Consider the following 14757-nt stretch of genomic DNA (forward strand, 5'->3'; position numbering starts at 1 on the left):
GGTGAAACTTTCGGGGACATGAAGATGATATGGTGTGCTTCAAAGGGTTATTTACTCCTCTGAAATTCATTGATACTATGGGTGTAGACATTGAGCAATGGAAGGCTATCATGAATGCCGCCTCAGACTTTATTACTGTACAGATCTGGAAGAAATACACTTTCCTCTTGTTCAATATTTGCCTGTTCCAGAGTTCAGATTTAAAACAGTAGTAAACCGCATAATTAAAAAAAAAAAAAAAAAAAAAAGGGCATTGGGCAGAGTTCATAATGTGCTAGTATGCATAGCACACATCACAATCTTCTTTGACAAAAAAAAAAAATAGAAAGCTTAATTGAACAAGCTGAAGTTAGAAGCTAAGATTGGCTACCATGCACAGCTGCACCAGATTTCGCACTCTCCAGTATTAGTAAATGTCCCCCTTGTTTATGTTACTGGTTAGATTTTATTTGGTGGGATATTGAATTAACCACTTCCCACCCGGTCACTGCGTATGTACCGCCGGGTGGGCGCTCTCTCCTTCTGAGTGGATGTTCAGGAATGTCCCTCAGAAGGAGGCGGATCGCGCGCACGCGTGCCCGCGCAGCGGCGTGATCCTAATGCGCTCGTGGCACCCAGACACGGCGCATCTCCGATCGGCAGGAGGGCTCTGTGATTGGCCCACCTGATAACATGACATCCGTGTCCAATCACAGCCGTCATGTGATGTAAACAGAGAGCCGGTTGCTAGGTGATCGGCTCTCCTCTTCTCACACAGAAGTTGTCAGTGAGGAGAGGAGAGCCAATCGCTGCAGCCGGCTGGTGATCAGTGAGTATGAGCTGAGTTTTACAGCTTTTTACACACTGATCACCAGTGTAAAACACACATGTAAACCTGTACACAATGTAAAACACACATGTCCCCACACACATGTCCCCACACACATGTTCCCACATAGTAAAAACACCTGTCCCCCACAAATTTAACGGTAAAATCACATGTCCCAATGATTATCTGCACACATGTGATCACGCGAACCAATTATTATACACTTAACAGGGTTTTTTTTTTTTTTTTTTTTTTTTTTTACCAAAGACATGTAGCAGAATACATTTTGGCTTAAATTTATGACAAAATTTGATTTTATTGGATTTCTTTTAAAATAGAAGTAAATATTGTTTTTTTTTTTCCCCCAAATTTCTGCTCTTTTTTCGCTTATATCGCTCCAGTTGTCTTGTATGGTTCATGTTGCTAAAAATGTGTGTACTGTGAAGCACATTATCACTGATTTATACAGTGTTGGGAACTTTGTAGTCACTATCCAAGAGCACGACTCTCACGAATTCTTATGCTTTGTGAATATAATAAATAGAAAATCACTGACAGGACACTGGCTTTATGTAAAGATGTTCTGTAAAGTGGCTAAGTAGTTAGTCTTGCCCTGTAGCACTGAGGCTTTGGATGCATATGCCACCAGGGACACTATCTGCATGGTTTTTCTCCCACTATCCAGCTTTACCCCAGACCTTTTATGCATATGTTTATGTTTTTATGACTTTGTCTTTTTTGTTTTTCTTTCAAAGACCATCATGAATCTGCATAACAGAAACTGACGTTAAGAGAAATAACCGAAAACATGGACACTTCTATGGAAGCCGTATGGAGCAACTTCTCTGTGCACAATTTGACCGATATCGCCAATACCACCAATGGCAGTCCATCAATGTCCATCAACAGACTTTTTCCTGCACTCTTGGAATGTTTCGGTATCATTATGTGTGGATACATTGCTGGTAGAGCCAACGTAATAACTCCTACTCAGGCAAAAGGACTAGGCAACTATGTTTCCCGGTTTGCACTTCCAGCGTTGCTTTTTAAAAACATGGTTGTCCTGAACTTCTCAGATGTCAACTGGTCGTTCCTCTACAGCATCCTTATTGCCAAAGCCTCAGTCTTTATCATAGTTTGTGTGTTAACTTTATTGGTGGCAAATCCACAAACTCGTTTCAGCAAAGCTGGACTTTTTCCTATATTTGCTACTCAGAGCAATGATTTTGCACTTGGCTATCCTATTGGTAAGTAATCTTGTACTCTTTGTATAGTTTTCTTACCACTGACCTCCAGGGAAACTGCTAAATACACACCTAATATACAGTCATATACCTCAGCCAGCAAGGTGACACCGGTTCCTTTTTTTAGAATACAGTGGTGTCACCTCCCACTTGCTAAAATGGACAATAAGCCCTCGTTCACATTGAATGCGGCTTTGAAATTGTGCAACTTCATCTGATATCGCACGGATTCAAAGCCACATGTCAGTGCAAATTTAAAGACATCTGTGCGGCTTCATGCACAGATATCTATGCAAGTCACACCCAAAATTGCTAAAAGTAGTGCAGGAACGACTTTTTCAATTTGATGCAGCACCGCAAAGTTGGAGTCGCATTGATTTGACCATGGCCATTGCCGACAATAGGGTGCAACAAGTTGCTCCAAAGTGAACGAGGGCTTAAAGGGGTTGTAAAGGTACGTGTTTTTTCACCTTGATTCATCCTGTGCATTAAGGTGAAAAATCACCTGGCAGTGACCGCCCCCCCAGTCCCCCATTTTACTTACCTGAGCCCTGGAACTTGACCCATTGGGGACGCGCTGTCTCTCTGCCTGGGGTTCTCGGCTCTTGATTGGATAGATAGCGCAGCCATTGGCTACCGCTGCTGTCAATCACATCCGATGAGGTGGGCGCTAGAGCTGGGCAATTTTCTAAAAAATGCGATTTTCTTAAAAAAAACTGGATTCACGATTCGAATCGAGTTTCTTTGTTTTTTTGGGGGCACCGCGCTGGTCCTGAGGAGCTGCAGGCAGGAGTTTTTAGGCGAGGCCGCAGCTTCGGCCTAGTTTGCGGCGTCCGGCCTCGCGGACTAGGCCGAAGCCGCGGCCTCACCTAAAAACTCCTGCCTGCAGCTCCTCAGGACCGGCACGGTGAAAAAAAAAATCGATTTACTTAAATTTTGAATCGATTTGACCTCTCAACTCGATTCAAGATTTAAATCGATTTTTTTTCCCCAGCCCTAGCGGGCACTGGGGGGGGCGGTGTTGAGTCCTGCATTTGGCCTCTATGGACGCCGAATGTTGGACTCGGGAGTGCGCCCGCAAGGTAACCCCCCAGGAGAGCGCTTCTCCTAGGGGGTTATCTGATGTGGGGAGGAGCCACCGAGCGACCCCAGAAGAGCAGGTACTATGCAAAACAAGCTGCACAGTGGAAGTAAATATGATATGTTTGTTATTTTTTTTATTTATTTATTTTTTTTAAAAAGGATCCCTTACAGTCACTAAGTAGCATCACCACACTCATAACACATAAGCCCTGCTCTTTACTTCAGTCGGCATGTACACGGCAGTACATGTGCATACAGCTGAGCCTGATTTGGTTATTAGTGTTGCCTCTTCCTCTCTGCCTAATTACTGCTGTGCGCAAGGGATGACAATGGCTGATATCCATGGGAAAGTGTAAGAAAAATATGCGCACTACACCAAAAGTATACAAGTCCAAATGTATTTATTTCTTCATGTAAATCCAAAGAAAGCAAAGACAAACGTTGTGTATCAGGGACTGTCAGGTTCTCTTCAATAGGGAAATTGGTTCCTTTTATCCAAAAGCATGCCTCTGCAGTTGGTTGTGGGTGAGTAGAGCAGCTTTTCACAACCTTTTTAACAAGGAGGAACCATTTTAAGTAACTCTTAGGTCTCTGTGAACCTGTGCTAATAATTACTATATCTATAGCTTTAAAGTGTTTGTTCCACCAGCATATCATAATCCTGATGTGTCTGCTGTACCATGTACTTTTATGAGAAAGTCTCCTGATCTCTTTGTATTTCTTCTTTTGTGTGAATTCTCTGGTGATCCTGCCGGTCCCTCTGCTTTCCTTCTAAAAAACTGACCACAGTAAGCAGGATAACACACTGTGGTCAGTTCCTGCTGGTAACTCCTCCAATGATCAGACTTATACTGACATGCCCACCCAGTACAGCCATTCACTGGGAAGCTCAGTGTCCGTCCCCCCCCCCAGCTCTTATGCAGCTCAGAACAGAGGGAATGTGATCGCTTATAAAAAAAAGGGGAAAAAGGGATTTATAATTTTTTTATTTTTTTTTTTATATCTATGTGCAAATATTTTTATTTTCATTTCCATTTTAAACTGAGTGGGCTGTTTACAAGGTGATCGTTTACAAACACTTTAAGGTACCTTAGCACAAACCGTAAGTTCAAATATAAAAATAAAAAAAAGGATAACTATTGTGAAATTCATGTTTGGCACCCACTCTTTTATATGAAATTATATTCCGTAATAATAATGAAATTCAATAAAAATTATTAAAAGCCAGAAAAAAAGTGAAAATGTTAGTCTTCCCTTACATTAAAAGGTATAAATCAAAGCATGTAAAATACAAAAAAAAAAACATAATGAATTCATATACTGAGTACTATCAATACAAGTCTTAATATCATGGGGTTACCAGAATATAGAATGTTACTATATTGGTCCATTAAACATCCAGTTGTAAATTAATAAAATAAAGTTTGATATAGTGTGGGATATGTGGATCTGAAATCACCTAATGTGCATTGTTGTTTGAGAAAGTTGATATATCTTTCATCTCAAGTTCTTGTGTAAACATACCTGTTTGCTTTTTACCATCCATAAGCTAGTCTGTACCGAATTGCTCTCACACTTAGCTGGTTAAGCTGAGAGTATAATTTTTCAATGTAAAGTAACACTAAAGCTTCCCTTTTTCTTTTATTAAAATAATAAATGTTGTACTTACCTCCTCTGTGCAGCAGTTTTGCACAGAACAGCCCCGATCCTCCTCTTTTGGGGTCCCACGCCGGTGCTCCAGGCTCCTCCTCTTTGGCGAGTGCTCAAAAGAAGGCCACCTTAGAATGCATTAAGGTAAAAAACCTTAAAGTGGAATTTCAGTCTAAAACTAACTATCTCCAAATCTACTCACAGCCACATTCTAAGACTAATCTATCTAACCCTGTAAAGCAAAAATCACTATACATACCTTTTTTGAAACCGCTCCAGTCTGGTCTCCGGCGGCGGATACTTTGTGCAGGAGAGATTCAACAATGACTGAGAAGTGACGCTGCCCATAGAGTTACTATGGGGCTTCGGTTATCATTTGCCTCTTCTGCACACTCCCATACACAGAAGCTGTCACTGACAGCTCAGCGTGTGACCGGACCAGAGCGGCTTGGAAGGTTTGGACTCTTCCTGTAGGTATGACTGTGTGGGATTGAATGCTAATTAGGATGTATTCCATCCCACCCACCATCAGATCTGTGAAGAAAGTTACATCATTTGCACAGTCTCGAAGACCACAGAGGGTGCTTTAGGCTAGAGATGCAGCAGGAAGTGGCTGTGGAAGGGACTCAGTCTACAGCAACATGGTACAGAGGTGTGATCTATGCTGGGATTGATCCTTCTGTTCAGTTCTAGTGAAAATAAAGTTGGAGTTAAGCCTTAAGGCTTTAGAATCACTTTAATTCTATGGTTTACATACCATTCAGTTAACCAAATTATTCTGTTATAACCTACATCTAGTAATAATCACCTTTTAACTAGACTTGTTCTGTAAAGCTGTAGACTTTTCATAGCCTTAACCATTTTCAATTCTACAAAAGTGTCAGGAACATAACCCAACATTTATATCCACACGGGTAGAACTGACACATTGATCCATTCACCATGGGCAGGCAAATGTGTGAACTTTGTGGAATCGCCCTGTTCTAGTGACATCGTTTTTTTTGTTTTTTAAAGGTGCTTATTTAGTTTTAACAGAAATAAAAATACAAAACAAAGAAACAAAAAAAAAAAGGGGGGGAAACAACATTGACGCGCAAGGTACATAGGAAAAATACAAGCAATATCAATTATTCCTGTTCACACAACATGTGAATACCCAAAAGTGGGGATTCAGGCTCCAAAGACTCTGACAGTTAAGTCAAAAATTCCTAAGGGATGAGATTGTCAGGAGCAGGGTTATAGGGAATACACCATGCCAGGGAACCCCAACAACATTCACACATACACATGCACACCAACACCACATGCACTCCCCTTTATCAGCGCCACTTCCCAGTGATGCTCCATTTAGCAAAGAAGTCTGAACAAAACAAAACAATGCACCACAAATTTAACAAGTCCTTGTGTATATGATGTAAATTTACAACAATTAGAGAACCTCACTACGTAAGCTGTGATGATAGGACATCCTGCCCCCAACCCCCCCCAGAAGGCCTCAGAGACATCTAACCATGGCTGCCATATTATAGTAAATGTCTTAGGGCATGCCCTACTTTTTATATATCAACTTAAATTTGGGTAGACCACCATGAACAGTATGAAAGAATGCATGAGCCGTGAGAGAGCCAGCATCCTTCCAATGCAGTAAAATAGTTTTAGGAGCATAAAATAACAGTATGCATAGCAGAGTTCTAGCATGGGTTCTGGCAACAAAATCATTGAGAACACCTAAAAGTCCAACTTCGGGAGTGTGAGGTATCGGGAGGTTAAGCTTGTGCTCAAAGAAATCAAATAAGTCCTTCCAGAAAGACAAGAGGCCAGGACAGTTCCAAAACAAATGAAAAAAGTTTGCAACAGTCAGATCACATCTAGAACAAGCTACTGTTGTGCTCATACATTTACATACCTATGCAGAATGTATGATTTCTTGGCCATTTTTCAGAGAATATGAATGCTAAAACACAAAAACTTTTCTTTCACTCATGGTTAGTGTTTGGCTGAAGCCATTTATTATCAATCAACTGTGTTTACACTTTTTAAATCATGGCAACAGAAACTACCCAAGTGATCCTGATCAAAAGTTTACATACCCGGGTGATTTTGGCCTGATAACATGCACACAAGTTGACACAAAGGGGTTTGAATGGCTATTAAAGGTAACCATCCTCACCTGTGATCTGTTTGCTTGTAATTGGTGTATGTCTGTGTATAAAAGGTCAATGAGTTTCTGGACTCCTGACAGACCCTTGCATCTTTCATCCAGTGCTGCACTGACGTTTCTGGATTCTGAGTCATGGGGAAAGCAAAAAAATTGTCAAAGGATCTGCGGGAAAAGGTAGTTGAACTGTATAAAACAGAAAAGGGATATAAAAAGATATCCAAGGAATTGAGAATGCCATTCAGCAATGTTCCAACTCTAATCAAGAAGTGGAAAATGAAGGGTTCTGTTGAAGCCAAACCACGGTCAGGTAGACCAACTAAAATTTCATCCACAACTGCCAGGAAAATTGTACGGAATGCAAAGAAAAACCCACAAATAACTTCAGGTGAAATACAGGACTCTCTGAAAACATGTGGTGTGGCTGTTTTAAGATGCACAATAAGGTGGCACTTGAAGAAAGATGGGCTGCATGGTCGAGTCACTAGAAAAAAGCCATTACTACGCAAATGCCACAAAGTATCCCGCTTACAATACGCCAAACAGCACAGAGACAAGCCTCAAACCTTCAGGCACAAAGTAATTTGGGGTGATAAGACCAAAATTGAGCTTTTTGGCCACAACCATAAACACTACATTTGGAGAGGAGTCAACAAGGCCTATATTGAAAGGTACACCATTCCTATTGTGAAACACGGAGGTGGATCGCTGATATTTTGGAGATGTGTGAGCTACAAAGGCATAGGAAATTTAGTCAAAATTGATGGTGAGATGAATGCAGTATGTTGTCAAAAAATACTGGAGGAACATTTGCATTCATCAGCCAGGAAGCTGCACATGGGACGTACTTGGACATTCCAACATGACAATGATCCAAAACACAAGGCCAAGTCGACCTGTCATTGGCTCAGCAGAATAAAGTCAAGGTTCTGGAGTGGCCATCTTAGTCTCCTGACCTCAATATCATTGAGCCACTCTGGTGAGATCTCAAACGTGCAGTTCATGCAAGACTGCCCAAGAATTTACAGGAACTGGAGGCTTTTTGCCAAGAGGAATGGGCATCTTTACCTGAGAAGATAAAGAGCCTCATCCACAAATACCACAAAAGACTTCAGGCTGTTATTGATGTTAAAGGAGGCAATAACACGGTATTAAGAATTGGGGTATGTAAACTTTTCATCAGGGTCATTTGGGTAGTTTCTGTTGCCATTATGCCAGGGTATTTAAACTTATCAGCACAACTGTATATCCGAACCCAATCCCATGCGGACCAGCTTGGCTGGAGTATAATGTAGGTTAGAGGTCGGCCGATATATCGGCCGATATTTGGCTTTTTTTACTTAATCGGCATCGGCCGATTGTGCTGATAAAAAAAGCCGATTCAGCGGGACTTGCAAATGACTTCTGTAATTGAAGTCAATTGCAAGTTGTCTGAAGTTTTCTTCTCTCCTCCTCTGGGCAGCCTGCCAAGTCTGATAAGAAGATACATTGTATCTCTTCAGGTTCTTTTATCAATAGACTGAACTCCGTGGAGAAGTTTTCAGTTTAACCATTTAAAGACTAAATCTTTTCTGACACTTGTTGCTTACAAGTAAAAATCCTGTATTTTCTGCTAGAAAATCACTTAGAACCCCCAAACATTATATATATTTTTTTAGCAGAGACCCTAGGGAATAAAATAGCGGTTGTTGCAATATTTTATGTCACACGGTATTTGCGCAGCAGTCTTTCAAACGCAATTTTTAAAAAAAAAAATACACTAATGAAATTTAATAAAAAAAAAAAAAAAAAAAAAAAAAGCAGTAAAGTTAGCCCATTTTTTTTCGTCCAAAAGTTTTGATTACCTGTTTTTGTGTATTTAATATTTAAGATATAGTTATTTTTTTTAATCTAAATTCTACATACAATTGAACTGATTGGAGGTTTGTTTTGTTTAATAAATGTTTAAATATAAAAAATTTTCTGTATCACTTATTACTTAAGGCTGCTTTCACACTGGAGCGGGCATGCGTTGACGGTAAAATGCTGTTAATTTTAGCGGCGCTGTGCCATCATTTTAGCGGCGCTATTCGGCTGCTAGCGGGGCGCTTATAACCCAGCTAGCAGCCGAAGAAGGGGTTAAATGCGCCCCTGAAGCGCTGCTGCCGAAACGCTTTGCAGGCGCTTCGGCAGCGGTGCGCATTTATTTCAATGGGCAGGAGTGGTGGAGGAGCGGTATACACCGCTCCAAAGATGCCGCTTGCAGGACTTTTTTTTAACATCCTGCCAGCGCATCGCCTCAGTGTGAAAGCACTCGAGCTTTCACACAGACTGCAGGGGAGCCGTTTTACAGGCGCTGTTTTTAGCCCAAAAGCGCCTGAAAAACGCCCCAGTGTGAAAGGAGTCTAACTGTTAGATTTTTTTTGAGATGAAGGGAAAAAAAAAAAAAAAAATCGGCCTAATATATCGGCCCTAAAAAATCGGCATCGTATATCGGCCATCGGCCACCGCGATTTCTAAATATCGGCTTTGGCATCGGCCAGAGAAAAACCCATATCGGTCGACCTCTAATGTAGGTGGTGAATAAACTTAAATTGAATTAATTGATCAGCCGTGCTGATAATATCCTGAAAGCATACCTCCTGTAGCCTCGTCCCAATCCTCTTCAGAAAGCTCAGACAGCAGCAATAGCCATTTGCGCTAAGAGTTACGAAAGGGATCAGCTCTCATCAACTGGAGACGGCCATAAAAGGTCGTCACCAGCTTGGAGATTTCAGGATACGCCAATAGAGCCTCAATGGACGATTCCATGAGCTCAACGATTAAAGACCCAAATTGTGTCCGAATGGCATGCCGCAATAAGAGTAAAGTGACATAATTACTATCATAGTGTCAGGAGGACTTCATAGGTATTAGTCCTTCGATTTACAACACAAGGGTAGAGATGTTAAAACAGCATTATATGTGGAACAGGGTGATTCCACAATGTGCTCACCTCCCATCCTGTTCTTGGATAGTAACATCTGGCTTTCTATGTTGATTGGATAAAAGCAAAACTACACTGAACCACAAACCAAAAATGCTTTTTAATTCATTTTTAATATTCAAAGCAAACTTGCCCATCCATCCATGTCTCCATGATTCATTTTGCAGATAAATCGCCTCGAAAAAACACCCACTAGCATTTCTGGCTGTGGCCATCTTGAGTCATTTGCCTAGGCCTGGAAACCAGGTAGTAACTGAAGAAATTTAAAAAAACAAAAAACAGTTTAACCACTTCAGCCCTGGAAGATTTTCCCCCTTAATGACCAGGCCATTTTTTGTGATACGGCACTGCGTCACTTTAACTGAAAATTGCGCAGTCCTGCGACGTTGTACCCAAACAAAATTGACTTCCTTTTTTTCCCCACAAATAGAGCTCTCTTTTGGTGGTATTTGATCTCTGTGGTTTTTAATTTTTTTTTGCTATAAACAAAAAGACCTCAAATATCCAATTTAAAAAAAAAAAAACAATTTTCTTCGTTTAGGCCAATGTATTCTTCTACATATTTTTGGCTAATAAAAGTCGCAAAAAGGGTATGTTGATTGGTGTGCACAAAAGTTATAGCATCTACAAAATAGGGGATAGATTTATGGCATTTTTATTAATAATAATAATAATAATAATCTTTTTTCTTCTTGTAATGGCGGCAATCTGTGATTTTTAGCAGGACTGCGACATTGCGGCGGACAGATCGGACACTTTTGACACTTTTTTAGTACCATTCACATTTATACAGAGATCAGTGCTATAAAAATGCACTGATTACTGTGTAAATGTCACTGGCAGGCAAGTGGTTCACACTAGGGGGCGATCAAGGGGTTAAATGTGTTCCCTGGGAGGTGTTTCTAACTGTGGGGGGATGGGAAAGACTGGAGGAAAAGAGAGATCGCTGTTCCTAATCACTAAGAACAGCAGATCACTCTTTCCTCCCGTCAGAAGAACGGGGATCTGTCTGTTTACACTAACAGATTCCCGCTCTGGCTATCTTTCCCGCAATCTCGTGTGGCCGGCGAACATCGCGGCCACACACATCAGGTCCCTCACCATGCAGCGGGTGCAAGCCTGCTATGGCTCTTAAAGGAGCCGACGTACACCTACAGCGATTTGCGGGAATGAGCCAACCTGCTGCGGTATAATGACGGTGGCTGGTCGGCAAGTGGTTAAAGCCAGTAAACGTTGTACTGTCTTATATATTTACTAATGTTGGCACCATAAGGATTAAACATGCCAACGTAGATTGAGGGAGTGAAGTTTTGGTTTAAGGTGTTGGTGCCACCTGTGTGGATATAAATGCTGGTACAACCCCAGTTCCAAAAAGTTGGGGCGTTCTGTAAAATCTGCATAAAAACAAAATGCTATGATTTGGAAATCTCATAAACCCATATTTTATTCACAATGAAAAATACAAAACTTTTCAAATGTTTAAACTGAGAAAATGTTTTTTAAGAAAATAAATAAGGTGATTTTGAAATTGATGGCAGCAGCACGTTTCAAAAAAGTCGGAAATAAAAAAAAAAAAGTTAGGACAAGGCCATGTTAATTATGGTGTAGCGTCTCCTATTCTTTTAATAACACTCTGTAAACATCTGGGAACTGAGGAGACCAGTTGCTAGAGTTTTGGGAGAGGAATGTTGTCCCATTCTTGCCTGATATAGCATTCTAACTGCTTCAAAGTGGGTCATCTTTGCAAAAAAAAGATGCACCAAATATTTTCAATTGGTAAAGGGTCTTGACTGCAGGTAGGCCAGTTAAAGGGGTTGTAAACCCTTGTGTTTTTTCATCATAATGCATCCTATGCATTAGGGTGAAAAAACACCTGGCAGTGACCGGCCCCCCAGCCCCCCGTTTTACTTACCTGAACCCCTTCATTCACTTGGCGGAGATACGCTCTGCCACTCTCCACGGGGTCCCAGCTCTTGAGTGGATAGATTGATAGCAGCACAGCCATTGGCTCCCGCTGCTGTCAGTCAAATCCAATGATGGGGGGGGTGAGCTGAGTTCGGCATTTGTGTCTATGGATGCAAATGCTGGACTCGGGAGCGCACCCGCAAGGTAACTCCCCTGAGAGAGCGCTTCTCCTAGGGGGTTATCTGATGCAAGGAGGACCTGCGAGAGCCGTCGAGGGACCCCAGAACACGAGGTGTGCAAAACGAGCTGCACAGTGGAGGTAAGTATGATTTGTTTATTTAAAAAAAATAAAAAAAGAGGGTTTACAATCACTTTAAGCACCCAGACTCTTCTACTATGAATCAATACTGTTGTCATAGATACTGTATGCAGTTTCGCATTGTCCTGCTGAAATATGCAAGGCCTTCCCTGAAAAATATGTTGTGTGGATGGGAGCATATGCTGCTCTAAAACTTTGATGTATACTAAGGTAGTTATGCTTCTTTGTTACTTACCTATTGAGAGCTACCGTGTCATCTTTTGATACGTGTATATACAATGCCTTGAAAAAGTATTCATACCCCTTGAAATTTTTCACATTTTGTCAAGTTACAGCCAAAAACATAAATGTATTTTTATTGGAGTTTTATGTGATAGACCAACACAAAGTGGCACATAATTGTGAATTGGAAGGAAAATGATAAACGGTTTTCAATTTACAAATACGTATCTGAAAAGTATGTTGTGCATTTATATTCAGTCCCCTTTACTCTGATACCCCTAACTAAAATCTAGTGGAACCAATTGCCTTCAGAAGTCACCTAATTAGTAAATAGAGTCCGCCTGTGTGTAATTTCATCTCAGAAATAAATAAGGCTGTTCAGTGAAGCCCTTACAGGTTTGTTAGAGAACCTTAGTGAACAAACAGCATCATGAAGGCCAAGGAACACACCAGGCAGGTCAGGGATAAAGTTGTAGAGAAGTTTTAAAGCAGGGTTAGGTTATAAATAAATAAAATATCCCAAGCTTTGAACACTGTTCAATCCATCATCCGAAAATGGAAAGCATATGGCACAACTGCAAACCTACCAAGACATGGCCGTCCACCTAAACTGACAGGCCGGGCAAGGAGAGTATTCATCAGAGAAGCAGCCAAGAGGCTCGTGGTAACTCTGGAGGAGCTGCAGAGACTCACAGCTCAGGTGGGGGAATCTGACCACAGGACAACTGTCAGTCGAGCACTCCACAAATCTGGCCTTTATGGAACAGTGGTAAGAAGAAAACCATTGTTTAACCAGTTGCCAACCGGCCCATAGCCAAATGACGGCTGCAGGGCGGTTGGATAACTCTGGGATCACATCATATGACGTGATTCCAGAAAACTGCTCCTGCACACGGGAACATCCGTGACTGCCGATTCCATTTCGCGGCCGTTTACCATGTGATCGCTCCGTCAAATGACGGAGCGATCACATGTAAACAAACCCCTCTCTGTACCGATCGGTACAGAGGGGGAGAGATCGGATGGGAGCCGCGATGTGGGCTGGATGTGTAGTGCCCATAGCGCTGCTCAGTGACATGTGCAGTCACATCCATCCATCCATCCCTCCATGCTCAGACCCCCCCCCCCCCCAATGCTCAGCAATACCCAGCACTACTCTGCAATACTCTGCAATTCCCTGTGCAATACTCTGCAATTCCCTGTACAATACTCTGCAGTTCCCTGTGCAATGCTCTGCAATGCCCCGCAATGCCCTGCAATACTCTGCAATGCCCCGCAATATTCTGCAATGCCCCGCAATATTCTGCAATGCCCCGTAATACTCTGCAATACTCCGCAATAGTCTGCAATACTCTGCAATGCTCTGCAATGCTCCGCAATACTCTGCAATGCTCCGCAATACTCTGCAATGCTCTGGAATACTCTGCAATGCCCTGCAATACTCTGCAATACCCCGCCATACCCAGCCATACTTTGCAATACTCGGTGATACCCAGCCATACTTTGCCATGCTCAGCCATACCCAGCCATGCTCGGCTATACTCAGCCATACTCTGCCATACTCAGCCATGCTCTGCCATACTCGGCTGTACTCGGCCTCTGTATGTGGCTTGACTTTGTGTGGGGATATCTGAATGATGGGTGCAGCTACAGGCATCATTCAGATATCAGCTTTTTCAGCCGGCGATTCCCTACACCATGAGAACGATCATAGCGGCTGTTCCGCTGCTTGATCGTTCTTACGGGAGGCGAGAGGGGACGTCCCCTCCCGCCGCCCTCAGGTGCTTCTACCGACTCACCGCTACGATCGAAGCTAGGATCTTTTTTTTTTTTTTTCTCAGGCTTCCCAGCCTAGAGGTGAGATGTGGGGTCTTATTGACCCCATATCTCACTGTAAAGAGGACCTGTCACGCCATATTCCTATTACAGTGGATGTTTACATTCCTTGTAATAGGAATAAAAGTGATCAAAAAATTTATTTTTTGGAAAAAAGCCTCAAACTAAAATAAAGTAAAATGAACAATTAAAAAAAAATAAAATAATTTTTTGTCCCCGTGTGCTCGCATGCAGAAGCAAACGCATAGTAAGTCCCGCCCACATATGAAAATGGTGTTCAAACCACACATGTGAGGCATCGCTGCGATCAGTAGAGCAAGAGCAATAATTTTGGCCCTAGAACTTCTCTGTAACTTAAAACATGTAACCAGTAAAAAATTTTAAAGCGTCTCCTATGGGGATTTTTAAGTAGCAAAGTTTGGCGCCATTCCACGAGCGTGTGCAATTTTGAAGGGTGACATGTTAGATATCTGTTTACTCGGCATAACTTCATATTTCACATTATGCAAAAACATTGGGCTAACTTTACTGTTTTTTGTTTTTTTTTTAAGCACAAAACTGTTTTTT

At 41.8% G+C, this 14757-nt stretch overlaps 1 protein-coding gene across 2 annotated transcripts in view; it reads left to right on the forward strand.

The window, feature by feature from the left end:
* GPR155 (G protein-coupled receptor 155) overlaps positions 1–14757 on the forward strand; it is a 93677-nt gene that overhangs the window by 12425 nt on the left and 66495 nt on the right. For both annotated transcript variants that reach the window (XM_073633865.1, XM_073633864.1), the window contains exon 2: positions 1564–2055. In XM_073633865.1, coding sequence (XP_073489966.1) covers positions 1617–2055 — 439 coding nt within the window. In that variant the 5' untranslated portion in view covers positions 1564–1616. The remainder of the gene's footprint in view (positions 1–1563; positions 2056–14757) is intronic.

The sequence above is a fragment of the Aquarana catesbeiana genome, linkage group LG06, assembly GCF_042186555.1.
Source record: "Aquarana catesbeiana isolate 2022-GZ linkage group LG06, ASM4218655v1, whole genome shotgun sequence".
NCBI classification, from domain to species: domain Eukaryota; kingdom Metazoa; phylum Chordata; class Amphibia; order Anura; family Ranidae; genus Aquarana; species Aquarana catesbeiana.